The 14,947-nt window shown below is 41.3% G+C and overlaps 1 protein-coding gene across 1 annotated transcript in view; it reads right to left on the reverse strand.

The window, feature by feature from the left end:
• veph1 (ventricular zone expressed PH domain-containing 1) overlaps window positions 1-14,947 on the reverse strand; it is an 81,453-nt gene that overhangs the window by 21,796 nt on the left and 44,710 nt on the right. The window contains exons 8-11 of the mRNA XM_047594354.1: window positions 14,450-14,677; window positions 7,632-8,005; window positions 2,005-2,144; window positions 1,240-1,374 (exon numbers count right to left, since the gene is read on the reverse strand). Coding sequence (XP_047450310.1) covers window positions 1,240-1,374; window positions 2,005-2,144; window positions 7,632-8,005; window positions 14,450-14,677 — 877 coding nt within the window. The remainder of the gene's footprint in view (window positions 1-1,239; window positions 1,375-2,004; window positions 2,145-7,631; window positions 8,006-14,449; window positions 14,678-14,947) is intronic.

Below are 14,947 nucleotides of genomic sequence, written 5' to 3' on the forward strand. Positions count from 1 at the left end.
TCTTTCTATTCCCTCTGCTATTAAATTAAGCAGGGAAGAACTACTGAACATAGGACCATCCAGTGCTGGACTTTATTCTATTCTTTTTTCACACGTTCTATTTTTATGCTTATAGTGTTGTTTATTTTCTTGTACCATTGAGCAAAGTGACCGGAGTCAAAGTCCTTGTATGTTGTTCACATAGCTGGACAATAAAGCTGATGCTGATTCTTTGAATGACAGGCGGTAGCCCTGACAGCTCACTAGCTGCAATAGCTCTACTCACGCTCCATTTGGTTGTTCATTACTGTCTCAGCCAGGAGCAAGGCGGAGTCAGGCACAGGGATGTCCAGATCAGCTACAGTGTGCTGTAGAAACACTCAAAACTATGGGTGAAGTCAGGGAGGGATCCTCCAACGTTATACCCCATCAGTAAGTTAAATGGCCAGTTGAGATCAGCCATAAAGGTACAGTATTTTTCTGGAGAGCGACACCCTATAGATGTCTCTCCTATGCACAGCAGATGTTTTATGTGTCACATGCATGAGTGTGCGTCTACTTCTTAGCTTAGATTTAAAAAAAACAAAAAAATCAGTATTCTCCAGGAGATCCTTGTGATTGCAACATCCTCTGAAGAGGAAAGTTGGTCAAAGTGTGTTAAAGAAAGAGACAGAGATAGTGCACCTCTACATGAACTGCATGAGTGGACAGCAACATTTGAATGCACACATGTTAGACTGACTCTTCGTGCACGTGTCCGTACATGTGCGACGGTTCGCTTGGGCTCCATATGGTAAACATAGCTGGCTGCAGCCACAACACGCGTTCAGAGACAGACAAGCGACAGCTGTATTTTCTTTGTTGCTCTAATTATTTCCCAACGACCACTTAGCTCGTCACATTATGATAGGACTTTCAAGGAACACCGCCCACATGCTCGCACTTACAAAAACACACTGAGACAGGCGCATATATTCGCTCACGTTCAGTCAGTCTTTCGCTCCGTGACTCAGTTTTTCACACGTGCGCACACAAATAGACACAGTAAAGATGAGGAGCCGGTGTGAGTGGAGGTCTTGTATACAGAAATGTCCATTTACTGGGCTGCCTATCTAAACAAAGTGGATGTTGATACTTTCCTAATGTGGAATTTCACTTTTTTTCTTTTTTACACAACCAATGACATCATCCTCTCTGCAGGAGACAGATGCAGACATGCCCACACCCACAACCCCACTCACACACACTGTGGTCCAGTACCTTCCTGTGTGGCGTGGCATGCTGTGTCATAGCGATGGAAAAGCTATGAGCGCCTTTAAGCTGCGTCTTCTCCCAAAGAGAAGCCAGTCTTTGGACACACTTGTCCCCGGTGCACAGAGGGACACTGGATTTACTCTAGTCACAGAGAGGGAAAACAAAATGAAAAGAGAACAACAACAAAAAAAGGATCAAAACAGAGACATGTGGGCACAAAGGAGGAAAAACATGTACCCAACACTTAAAATTCCAAAAATGTGCAACTGTGCAACATTAATGTTCTATTTCCATACTGCTGTAAACTGTTATTTCGATTTCATAAACCTACGTAGCATGTGACAGATAAGGGGGAGTCGTAAACCTGTAGCAGATAAATAGTAAAACAGTGTGGCAGTTAAATATAATGGACCAGCGGCTGAAAGCTTCAGCTTCTGTTCCTGGATTGTAAACTCGGTCAAACCCTCTTAAATACCGGCTGTTAAGATAAATGACTGCAACAAAAACAGTTGGGTGGAAATGTGGCATTTTCGTCCATCGGACAGGGCTGTAGATACCATTTCAATTTAATTCAATTCAGTTTTATTTATATAGTGCCAATAACAATACAAATCGTCTCAAGACGCTTCACAAAAACCAGCCTGCAACCTCCAGAGCAAGCCTGAGGGCGATGGTGGCAAGGAAAAACTCCCTTTTAACAGGAAGAAACCTTGAGCAGAACCCAGGAACCATGTGGGGTCCTTCACGGGAGGATGTGGTGCGGGGGTTTACCTGTAGATGTAGCAGCATGACGTGAATCCAAAGGTGAGGCTGTCGGCTGGTCAGGTTGAAACTGGACTTGGCGTACAGACAGTAGTGACCCTTCAATGGACAGGAGAACGACAGCTTGGCCACACAACCTCGATTTGAATCTGCATCACTCACACAAACAAAAGACGATAAATTAGGACATATTATGAGACACTCCAAAGTGGCTCTCTGATTGTTTCTCTGTGCACATATGGACTTGTGCAACCATGGGAACATATTTACAAAGTGAATCATAACATTGTTCGGCATAAAGTGTCTTCCCTCCCCACCACTGTCTCCCACAAAGTCCCACCTCTCAGCCAAAAAGGAAAAACTAGACAAGGGGCAACTATTGCCACACGTCAAATAGAAATCACGGGCTGCAACAGAAAGATGAACGAAAACAAACCATTGTTTTTTCTGGCTATTTCTTTTGCCTGTGTGGTAAGCACGTAGAAGTTAATTCTGCAACACGGTTTGTGGCAAATGAGTTTCTTTCTTGGAACTCTGCAGTTGCCCAGAAAATGAAAACAACCATAAAATGGCTGTGTCCGTTGTCTGCTGGAGCCAAATTAGTATAACAGCAGATACTCATATATTCATTCATTCAGCTGTCGCTGGGTGAGAGGCAGGGTACACCCTGGACACGTCTCCAGTCTATCACAGAGCTAACGCAGAGAGACAAACAACCTCTTGCCTCTCTGAGCGTGTCTTTGGACGGTGGGAGGAAACCAGATTACACATCAGACCCAGAAAGAACATGTAAACTCCACCCAGAAAGGACCACACCTCTGCGCTGCCAAGATACTTACATATACAGTATATATATATATACATATAAATAAATCAGAATTAAAATTCCTCATGTTACCATCTCAATCAGAACAGACTGACCTGAAAGGATTTCGTCAACAATCAGTAAAACTAGAAAATACTGGTACCTAAGTATGATGTAAACACTCGTAATCATGTGTTTCTGGGTAAGATAAACACATTCTTTCTGTGCCTATTTACCCCATGTGGGGTAAACATCACGTGACATGACCAGGGGCAGAAAAGGACGAGTTGTTAAAATGAGTTGTTTGAAAAGACAACAAATGCAGTATCAGCTGTTGAAAACGTGGCTCTGATTTGTTCATGTTCTTTAACTGAATGAATTCATTGTCATCAACAAATACTTCATTTTCTTTTCTATTTCTAACAGTGGCCAGAGTCACTTCTAGCATGTTCAAGTTTTATTTAGGGGTCCGAAAGGGTCAGTGAGAATCTCTGATGATTTCAATAGGTCAAATGGCCAGATAAAAGTTGATTGTTGGTCCAATAAGAAAATGTGTATTTCTGCATGCTTGCACACTATACAACTAGCAGTGTGTACAGAATACACTCTTTGACCTTAGAGCCTCAATTCTGAGCTCTGCACATAGTTGGCCCTGAAACCTATCGGACATATGACACATATGGCTCCAGGATCTGCTGGATTCTTTTAAATACATCCATGTTGTGAACATCCCCTATTTGTTATTCACAGTAAAAGTCTTGGCAATCTAAACAACTGCAGATATTCTGAGTAGATGCTGAAAGTGATGAATAGAAGTCTGTTTATCAGGGTATTCTTCACAATCTTCACTTTCCTCATCTTGTTACTGCGTGAACCGAATACTTCATATAGTGTCCTTGTTTTGCATTGTTCACTCAGGTTTTGACAGTTTGAGCGTGTGTGTGTTTATATACTTCTTCACTCCTCAGCGTGTGTGCATATGTGATAGATTTTTTATTTTTTTTTTATGCGTGTGTGCTATTGTTTGGATTCAGCATTCATCTGGCGCTTCCTCGCCCTCTGAGATGGAGGGTCAGTGGCTCACGTGAAGGTCAGCCAGCAGCACAGTGACATCATCCAGATGAGACCACTTGTGACATCATATCCTACGAGACCTGGCCTTGATTTTCATTAAGACAGCGAATGCAAAGCACCAATTATGTGATGAGGACCGGAGCGTGTGTTTGTGTCTCTTTTCAGATTTAATCAATTAACCAGAGGCCAGAGGAGGAGTTTGTTATGTTTTATATTCCTGTCTCCTGTATTTAGTGTGTGCACTTGCGTGTAATTGTGGAGCAACAACATCCCCTTTTGTCAACCTATAACTCATAACCTCCAGTGCCATAGTGTTTTAGTTCATACAAAGAATACATAGAACAATGTCACTGTCTTGCGTTAACCCTTGCGTTTTTATGGTTGTACAAATGCACTGATGCATAATATATATTGACGTGCGCATGTGAATGCCTGCACACACTCGCAATTTGCAGATGTCATTGAGACATGATTGCCATGCACCGATGCCTAAATGTGCTTGGAAAATGTGTGTCTGTCTATATGCACGCCGTGTTTTTAATTCTTTATATCACATCAAGCTAAGACTTGTCATTCCACGGGGGCCTGGTTTAAGTTAAAACATCAGTTCGATATGAAACAGGTGATGACAAGCGCCACTAAATGATGGCAGTGAAGCTGAAAAATGAAAATATCACATCCCTATGCATGAGAAGAAGAAGTGGAGAAATGTGAAAATGGATTACGGAGTTTTAGAAAATGGATTAGATTAGTTAGAGATGTAGGTGGTTTCTAATTTCATAGTGTTTTTTGTTTTCTTCACATGAACTGCTTGAACCCTCTGTCTGTGTGCACTGCTGGTACTGTATTCTTGCACGCACACAAAGCTACTCTCATATAGCTGATACAGTATATGACCGATCAGGCGTAACATTATGACCACCTTCTTAATATAGTGTAGGTCTACCTTGTGTCTCCAAAACAGTTGTGACTCATCAGAGACTGGACATGGTCCTTCTGAGGGTGTCCTGTGGTGTCTGGCAACAGAATGTTGTTAGTGGGGTCTTTGGGTCCTGTGGGTTGAGGGGAGGGGCCTCTGTGGATCATCTCACAGGTACTTGATCAGTTTGTCTGTATGCCATTCATCTGGTTCTACTCGTGAGTTTTGCTCATGACATTCATTTCTTTCTGGTTTTCTTTCTTTCCACTAACTCGTCAGTCATTTCAGACCCAACCACTCACACCTGACCTTCCCCACCCACGTCCCTAATCAACTCCCTCTGTATTTATCCCCCCAGCTCACCAGACACCAGTTACCAGATTGCCTTTGAGCTGCCTGTCATTGCTGGCCAATGTTAATGCATGTTTCTCCTTGCCCTTCTGCTCAGTTGCCTCCTTCTTGTAACCTCTACGAGAATTTTTTTATCCATAGAACTTTTGCTTGGTAACTTTTATGTCATGCTTTTGGGTCCTTTAAACCTGTGCTGTGACGGTTTAGTACTGATTGTAATTCAACACAATGACCCTGCCCACCTTAAAACAATTATCTGCTTCTCCGCCTTGATTCATTTTTCCATTTGACAAATTAGATTCTTGACATCTGCCTCCTGGAGTTTGGCTCATGGTCTTTACATTACAGTATATTCAATACGTTCACAGGTTTCTGCAGTTGAATTAAGGTACATCAGCAACAAGTATTGTTATGGACCCTGTCCTCCTGTCACTAAACATTTGAAAGAATTGCGTCTGTATCTGAAAATCACACAATATTCTGCTGAAACTGTGCTGCGTAAAACTTCAGCTGTTAAAGGAAATCATTTTAACAGAACATTACATTATACAAACATTAAAATTGAAAGATCTCCATCTTCAGATGCAATAAAAAGGCTTGGGAGAGACAGCCAGAGGAATTACAGAAACCCTAACGTAGACTAGACTAGAGCAGAATATCACCAACTTGATCCTCTGAGGCCTGGTTTACTGTCATCATTTATAAAACATTGGTCAAATGATGTAACATGTTGAAAACAATTCTAATCCTTTTTAAGATGATGTACTTCTAAAGCTGAATTGCAACAATTTACTGTCATCGACACGTTTCTCTTCTGAGTCTGTTTATTCATTCAAGGTGGGTTGAACTATTGTCAACCTTGGAGGAGCTTAGGAGAAGAACGCCTGCAGCAAATAAAGGATGCTTTTTTTCCTTTTCATTTGCCTGTGTGCTTTTTCTTCTGACTTTTAAAGCCAAAACAATGTCAAAGACTGCTTAAAAGTGTCATTTAGAAAGGATTAAAAGGGGATATTAGGAACAAGGTATTTGCTGTGAACCCTGAATGGTAGGTTGATGAATTATTGGACACAAAAAACACAGCTGCTAGCACACATACAGTATAAAGAGTCCAGACAGGATGGACATTACATGAGGATATTCATGGCTGTAACTAATAGTTCGGGTGGGGGCATCCCACTATGTCCTGGTCAAGATAAAAATCAGTGATCAGCAGACACAACATTAAAACTCCCCGTAGAGAAATAAATCCCTGTCTGTTTAGGGCTTAAGAAACACTGATCAGCCATCTAGTCACTGCTGTGCATGGATGCATCTGAATATGTGTGGGTGTTCATTGTGTGAAAGATAGAGCAGGGTGGAACGAGAAGGGGGAAAAGTTGTGTATTCAGACCACACCATTAATCAGACCCCGCCACCGCCTCACCGGCTGGGACTGATTAATCTCATTCAAGTTCACCAGGTTAAGTAAATCCTCCCCTCTGTGGATACTAATGTATCAATGAAATAGGGCTTTATCAGTTTGGACACTGGCAGATAAATATGAGTGCAGCCTGTCTTCTTTAATTTGAGTAAATTCACATGTGGGGAGGATTTCAGAATTAAAACCATTTATGTACACAGCCCCCTGTTTTCAGAGGCTCAAAAGTGATTGTAAAGATTTTTTTGTGAAAGTCTAAGCTCAACTTTCAATTCTTGAGGATTATCAGTTGATAAACCTGCTTGCATTTGTGCCTTAAGTCTTTTCTTGGAAGGCGTGGATGATGATATGCCAACCTCCTGGAGTGTTCTTCATTTGGATGAGATTATCCACTACTGGTGTCTTCAGTGGACATACAGTCCTTTCATATGTTGCAGAGCTCACAAGTACGTTCTTTTTCTCAGAATGTACCAAAGTATTGATTTGGCCTCTACTAATGTTCCTTTCATTTCTCTGGTGAGTTTGTTTGTTTCTTCAGTCAATGGATGGCATATTTACCTGATGCCTTACAGAAAGAAGACTGGGTTTGAATCCTGGGGTCTTTCTGGGTGGAGTTTGCATGTTCTCCCTGTGTCTACGTGGGTTCTCTCTGGGTACTCCAGCTTCCTCCCACTATCCAAAGACATACTTGTTAGATTCATTGGTGATTCTACATTGGTCGTAGGTGTGAGTGTGAATGGTTCTCTGTCTCTCTCTGTGTCACCCTGTAATAGACTGGAGACCTGTCCAGGGTGTACTCTGCTTCTCACCTAATGACAGCTGGAATATTCTCCAGTTCCTGCCCTGGAGAGAACAAGTGGTTATAGAAGATGACTGAATGAGTGTCACACTTGGATAATCTACTTAATTGATGAAGAAACAGTGAAGGAATACCCAACACCAGTTACCTAGATGTTGAAAAAGTGAAAGTGAAAGATAGATAACCACACACACATATAGTTGGACCTACCCAGTTCTGTTATTGAATATTGAATACCAAAAAGTATTTCTACTATTGATGTTTACATTACCTTCTATCACACACTGCTCTGGTATGGGGATCTGCTGCATCATGTCTTTACAGAACTCTCTGATCGTCTCCATGTTGTCTCTTAGATGGATGAAGAGTCTGTCAGCTTCCCCCTGCTGCCCCTTCTCTCCGTCCTTTTCTCTGCTTTCACCTTTCTCTGGCTCTGTGACCTCTCGGCCTAGTGGAGCGGTGACGGGCAGCGAGCTCTCACTGGTCGGTTTCCTCTCTGTAGACTCTTCCTGGTTTTCTGAGTGCTGATTAGGCAAAGTATTTGAAAAGGCATTGTCCGTGCTTAGCTCCGCCCCCTCGCAGTCCTCCCCGGTGTCCGAGTTGATGGAGCGTGAACGCACAGCATGGAGTGCCAGGCTCTTTGACCTAAGAGAGACCACGGAATGTGAAAAATGAAAAGTCAAAAAGTGTAGGCCTAAATTATTTACACTCTTTCTGCTTCTTCTGCATCAACATTTGCAGTTTTTTAGGTTTTAATGGGATTTTAGTTTTTCTGCTTGGAAGCCACTAAATTACAACCAAATTCTTTGCATAGACACTGGTCTTTTGCAAACGTCTACCATGAAGTATGTTTAATCATTTTAATATATCATACATAGCATGACTATTGGTTTTCAAGCTCTGGCTTTAAGCTCGATTGAGACCTTAGACTTAAGTTTTATAGCTACCAGACCAGTGTAGCTAAGGCAAGGGTTTTATGATCACAACATTATTAAACTGGAAATACTGCACCAATGCATGAACAGCTAGCAGCATGGAGCTTCAAATAAATAAATAATTGAAATAAAAATTATAATTGATATTATATTGATCCCTGTGGGGGAAATTATGTTCCTGCAGTTTGACCCATCCATTTAAATATTTAAATATGTATTTTTTAAAATTGAATGAAACATTTTTTTTTTTTAAATTTTACAGGTAATAGTGTTATATGCTTCATAGAATATGTACTACCCAGTACATCTATTGTTTTAAATATTTATTATATTATTCATTAGCTTTTATTTTGTTGAATCCATCCAAGCATGGAGTTTTATTTAACTTGTTGACATAAAGACAAATGAAAGGCAGATTTTATTCATTTATTTATTTATTTTACTAATAGGTAGCAGATGAAGAGATATCCTCAGCAGCAGCAGCAGCAGCACAGATGATGCAGGGAATCGATCCCTGGCCTCCTAGCTGTCAGGTGGTACTGGTGTCCATCGAGATAACGATACGAGCTCAAATCCTGACCTGTTTGTAGGCGTCCTCCTGCTCCATTGGTCTCTGTCTAGTGGATTCCCTCAAACAGCCAGGGACAGGAGGTGTCCCTAGATGTAAGTAACCAACCCCTCCACTGCTCTCTGACTAGCAGCAATCAGTAGGTGAAGGGGAGGGGAAGTAGGTAACCTCCTGCATGAGCTCTGTGTTAGATTTGTCTAGGAAGGTAAGATAAGATTTAATAAAGGGTCTTGCAGTGCAAAATATAAAAAATAGAACAAGGTAAAACAATAGAAATGCTAGATAGATACTTGCAGAAATAAAATATATAACAGTAAATATGTATAAAACATATTTACCGATGATGATGTAGATGTTGAGCTTTAAGACACCAGTTCTGTGGGGCTGGCTGTAGGCTTGTGCAAAGCTCTGCCTATTGCTGTGAAGAACTTCCTGATGACGCCAGGTTCATTGTCTCTTCAGGCGCTTCTTAACAGAAGACACGGTGATGTCTTCTATTGGTGGATACCCTGAGACCATACGAATTCACAGAAATGATTTGGAGCAGTGCAATGTTATGCAGATGTCTCTGAAAATGGCCTTGCCCATGTCCTTCAACTTGTCTGGTTGATGTGAAGACGCTCACTCTCGACTTCATCCCAGATCTCGGTGAACAGCCGCCGGTGGATGGTATGTAGGGAATCTGCAGCGGAGGACGTCATCTTGGACTTTTCAAGGGCCCGTGAAATGAGCTTCTCTGCAACACTGCTCACAAATATTTTTTCCTTTGCTCTCAGATCCTGTTTGTCCTCAAAGGCAAAGGAGGGCATCGAATCAGTGTCTGGAGGCACAGGGACGTCCACAGACCTCTGTAATGTCGTCTGGCTCAGGTCTGGCTCTGGTATCACTTCCAAACTCTCTGGGACGTCACTTTGAAGAAGAAGAAGTTTGAAATTAATTTCGAATAAGAAGACAAAAAATACGTAATATAAAATAAAACAAAACATTTAAGTATAAGATATATAATACGTATTCGAAGAGGTGTGGAAAGAAGTATAACTTATAAACTCCCGCCCCTTCTCCTAGTCTAAATATGTCTAGACACGATGCCTGATACTCAGATAAATATGAATAGATAAATAGGTTTCATGCGTTGAACTAGGTGAATCTAATTTAAGTATTCACATAATACAATAATATTCAATATATATTCCTATACACGTACATACAACAACACACATACAAATATACATGTACATACACAGACACATACCTGTGCATACATACGTACTCATAATATATGCGTAATATAAACATACACATACGTACAGTACGTACACCTGTACACATACAAAATCATACGAAAAACAAAAAGAAGAAGAACCATTTATAAATAAAAATAAATGCAATATCCTCATAACACTTAGTGCTACCCAACACCTCCTTCATCCCTGTACCTCTTGAAAATAATGTCTTTGTACCTCTTTTTTTTTTAACTATATTTTTTTGGGCTTTTAGCCTTTAATTGAAAGCACAGTGGAGAGAGACAGGAAATGGGGAGGCAGAGAGGGGGGGAATGACACAGGAAGGGTCGCTCAGTGTGGGAGTCAAACTTGGGCCGCCTGCAGCGAGGACTGTGGCCTTGACAGATGGGGCGGGTGCTCTATTCGCTGAGCTAAACTTCCTTCTGTAAGTTTTGTAAATTATCCCCATAACAGAAAATATTTGTGTAAAATGAAACATTTTTTCCTACTTTTTGTAGACTCCAGATCTTCTTGACTCCAGATCTTCTTGGTCTTCTTCAGCGAGTCTCGGTGTGGAAGTGACCAGGCTCAGATGGAGACGCTGATGTTTGCACATCAGTCAGCATTTCAATGGTGCGATTAACCATTTCCTTAACCAGTGTTAGGAATGCAGTGCTGTACTGTCCATATGGCTTTGGGTGAGTGCTAGCAAAGAGGACATGCTGCTGCTCCTCAAAGAGTCCAAGATCTCACAAAAGACCTCATCTAGAACAACCAGAACTTGAGGAAAAGTCTGAGGTGGTGCCTCTCCCAAACTGGATGGCAGGTACTCCCAAGCCTTAACTCCTCTTCTCTTCTCCTCTGCCACCGTTGGTTGGGTAATGGGCATCAAGTCCATCAAGTCCATTAGCAGCTCCACTAGCATGAACCTAGATCGATCGATAGATAGATCGATAGATCGATAGATCGATAGATCGATAGATAGATAGATAGATAGATAGATAGATAGATAGATAGATAGATAGATAGATACTTTATTCATCACAAACTAGGAAATTTCACAGTTGAAATCAACACTCAACACCACACATTATAAAGGAACACATAATATACTATATACACAATATTTACAAGAATTAAGTAAGCAAAGTAAGTAAGCATAAGTACCTGGTCTTGCTGTCAGGGTTTCCTGTGAGCAAAAAGGCCCACTGCTTGGGTTCAATAATCCCGAAGTAATAACCGCAACGTGGTAAATTATGTCCACTCCAGTCAGAAGAGTCTCTTCTTCCTGTGGACTGTTTGTTTGGTCTATGGCAGTGGTTGTCTTCGTTGCCATCACTCAAACATGGATTGCGTTTTGAAAATATCTTTTCAGAGCAAGGTTTAGTAATCACGAACTGCCTTCTCAGTGAAATGAAAACGAGCTGAATGTGAAATGATTCTGTGAGCTATTTACACCCTTCAGAATGCACACGTACCATAGGACTGTGACACTCATCAAGAAGTCACAGTTTCCAACCTTTTATTGAAATGTTTTGTCATACGAACATCTTAAAATCCAATCTTTTAAAACTGCACTTTAGAAAAGTGTAGATTTTATGAATAAGACCGTATTGAAAAAAGGTTTTACTTCATTGGCTTGTACTGGTTGGAAACACAGCTGTAGTATTTACCAGAAAATGTTCATATCACTTACTGATTAGAAATTCATGTTGTTTAGTCTCATAAGTCTGTGCACTGGAAAGCAGTGTCGCAGCAACACTTGTTAACATTTACTCAATCGAGTCATTGTTGATTCCTTGAAACGCAACAGATAAGGACGCAGTGAATCCCAGATTCTCGCCACCAACCGAGAATCCGAGCCACAGTTAACGCTGACGTTGTCTGATCATTTTAAAGTTGGAAAGCCGACAGACGTTCTCTGATGAGATGTTGTGCGTAAATGATGTTGCTCTTACAGCGAGATGTTTATATAACGTTTTCATTTTAACACTGTGTTGATTTTATTAGGTCTCTGTTTGCCTCGCAGTGGGAGACAAGATAACTGAACGACAAACATAAGCTAAAGAAGACTCATCTCCTGTGTTTTTTATCCTTATTAGTACATCTCAGAGAGCCACTTTTGTGTTTTCTTTCCCTGGAGTTTCCAGCTTCTTCTGTTTTTTTTTTTTTTGTTTTTTTTTGTTTTGTTCTGTTTTTTTTTGTTGTTGTTTTTTTTTTTTGTTTTTTTCCTGTAGAGTTTTTAATAAACTAATATGACTGACTTTCACACAAGCCTCTTAGTCTCTTGCATTCTGTGTCCAACCCCCGGCTGGACAGCCATCACAGTATTATTAGACAGCGACTACTGCACCAATGCATAAGCAGCTAACAGCATGGAGCTTCTGTCTGGCTGAGAGTGATCCTTAACAGCTCAGCAGGTAACACAATACACAAATGTGCTGACTAAAGTACCTACATTTCACACTCCAGGGAGCCTGCCCCCACTTGAATCACCTTGTTGCACACAGACATAGTACAGACACACAGGGAGCCGGTAACTGGGATGTGAAAGCCTATGTCTCCTTTATGTGTGTGTGTGTGTGTGTGTGTGTGTGTGTGTGTGTGTGTGTGTGTGTGTGTGTGTGTGTGTGTGTGTCTAAACTCAAAATTAGTTTAGTGCACATACAACATTTTTATCGGTAGGTCTGTCAATTATTCCATCAATTTAACGAATAACTGGATAAGAAGTACTTTCATGTTGTTCAAGAGCAAAACAAACACAGAAGAAATAAGCCTTTCTTAAAATTAACATCTACCTGCTTTCCTTGTTAAAAATCACATTTTTATTGCACTGGCAGTGGTTAAAGTTAAATGCACCAACAAATAAAATTTTTACCCCAAACAGGTTTGGTCATGACGTGCTCATAGCTGTCGCTTCATGTGCGGCTACCAGTGGCAGTGTAACGTTAAACACTAGGTTGTGGTGGCACAACACTACTGGCACAGAAGCTAGCAATGGATAGCTGCCGTTTTGTTTATTTACTGCGGCTAACAGTAGCCTTGTGGCTAGCGACATGACATAAGGTGCATTGGGAGCTTGGGGCGCTCTCTGGTCTTTCAAAACATCGTTTGTGCCTCTGAATTTCCGCCTGTATAAGTTCTGGTGCTCTAAGAGACAATTTACGAACGCACCTATAATAGCCCAGTTTTTATGTCGCCGGTTCATCCTTGGTCTTTAATAAACAAATAAATCCACACACTTTTTCAGTGTTTTTGGACTCAAACTCAAAATTTAGCTCAAAAATACCTTCAAATTTTAAGACGTCATAAAGTTGTGATAAGTCTTTTTTAATAGTTTTTAAGGGTCTTAACTACCCCAAAATTCAAGACCCTGTGGATACTCTGGATGAGGTCAATGTTCTTGCAAAGTACTTAAATCTTTGATAGTAAAAAGGAAGATGGCGTCAGCGCGTGACTGACAGAGCATGACAAGAAAATCATTAGTTAACTTATCCAATTACTTTCCTTTCTCAAAATGATGGGTGGATGGCTACAGTTCCAACATGGTTCATTGTGGATACCCTTGATTTAACCTCTCTCTGTGTATATCCCTATAGAGACAAATACTGTATTTGGCATAATTCTGCGTCTGTGTAAATGGTCTTGCTCTTATATAGCGCTTTTCTACCTACTCAAAGGTACTCAAAGCGCTTTTACAGTCAGAGACACATCCACCCATTCACTCACACAAGCACACACACATTCACACACCAGCGCCAGTTACACTGGGAGCAACTGGGGGTTCATTGTCTTGCTCAAGGACACTTCGGCATATGGCACACTCGGGGGATCGAACCGCTAACCCTTCGGTTCATGGACAACCCGCTCTACCTACTTAGTCTCACCTCTGTCTTGTTATCCCTCTGCCCTCTTGTGTATATAAAGTTCTGCCTTTCCCTTTGCTCCTTGTTGTGTTATTTTAGTCTCCATGTTTCTGTTTCCATGCCAAGTTTTTGTCATTGTCAAGTTCATGTCTTCCTGTAGTTTTTTGGCTTTTGTTTTGGATTTCCCTGCCCTGTCCACAACACCTTTTGTTCCCATTTATTGTTTTCAATAAATACCTTTTGCCTCGATCCCATACCTCTTTGCCTACTGTCCTGCACTGGGGTCCTATCAGAACTTGGCCCTCTGACAGTTTTAAGTTGGCTAACTCTCTAAACTACAACAACATAAATTGCATGTAACAAGGTTAAGACATTGTGTCTATCTGAATAGTATAATAAAACAACAAAATGCCGCCTGATGTCAGTGTGGCTCTTGAAACCCACCACAGTAACAGAGTTGACTCTCAGAGTCACGTTACCGTTACATACTAACGGACCTGTTGAATCTCATTTCGCGTCTCTCCTCCCTGACGGCTTGGCTCAGGCTGTAGCGTCGTTGGGGGGCAGGAGACTCCTCCTCCAACTCCTCTTCTTCCCCTGCTTCCCCCATTTTCTCCTCGAAGGTTTGGATTTTCACCTGCAGACGCTGCTCCGAGGCCCCTCCTCCTCCTCCTCCACCTCCACCTGGAGGAGATGCACAGGAAGGCAGGCAAGCCTCATCGACCCTGAAACACAAACACAGATTAAAGGGTTGAATTGCAGATATGTAAAATGATGCATGACGGACGTATTAAGAGAAATATTACGCAGCTTAAGTCTCTTCCTCCCTTTCTTTCTGGCCACTTTTATGTCATTTCTTTTTGCTTTCTTGGGATGACTGGCTTGATCTCAGCGTCTCAAAACCACACCCCACTCCCCCTTTATTTCTGTCCTTTCTTCTTCTTCCAATAATACTCTTCAAACATGCTACTTGTTTGATGAAAGAGGCCTTCCAA

The sequence above is a fragment of the Mugil cephalus genome, chromosome 9, assembly GCF_022458985.1.
Source record: "Mugil cephalus isolate CIBA_MC_2020 chromosome 9, CIBA_Mcephalus_1.1, whole genome shotgun sequence".
Classification (NCBI taxonomy): domain Eukaryota; kingdom Metazoa; phylum Chordata; class Actinopteri; order Mugiliformes; family Mugilidae; genus Mugil; species Mugil cephalus.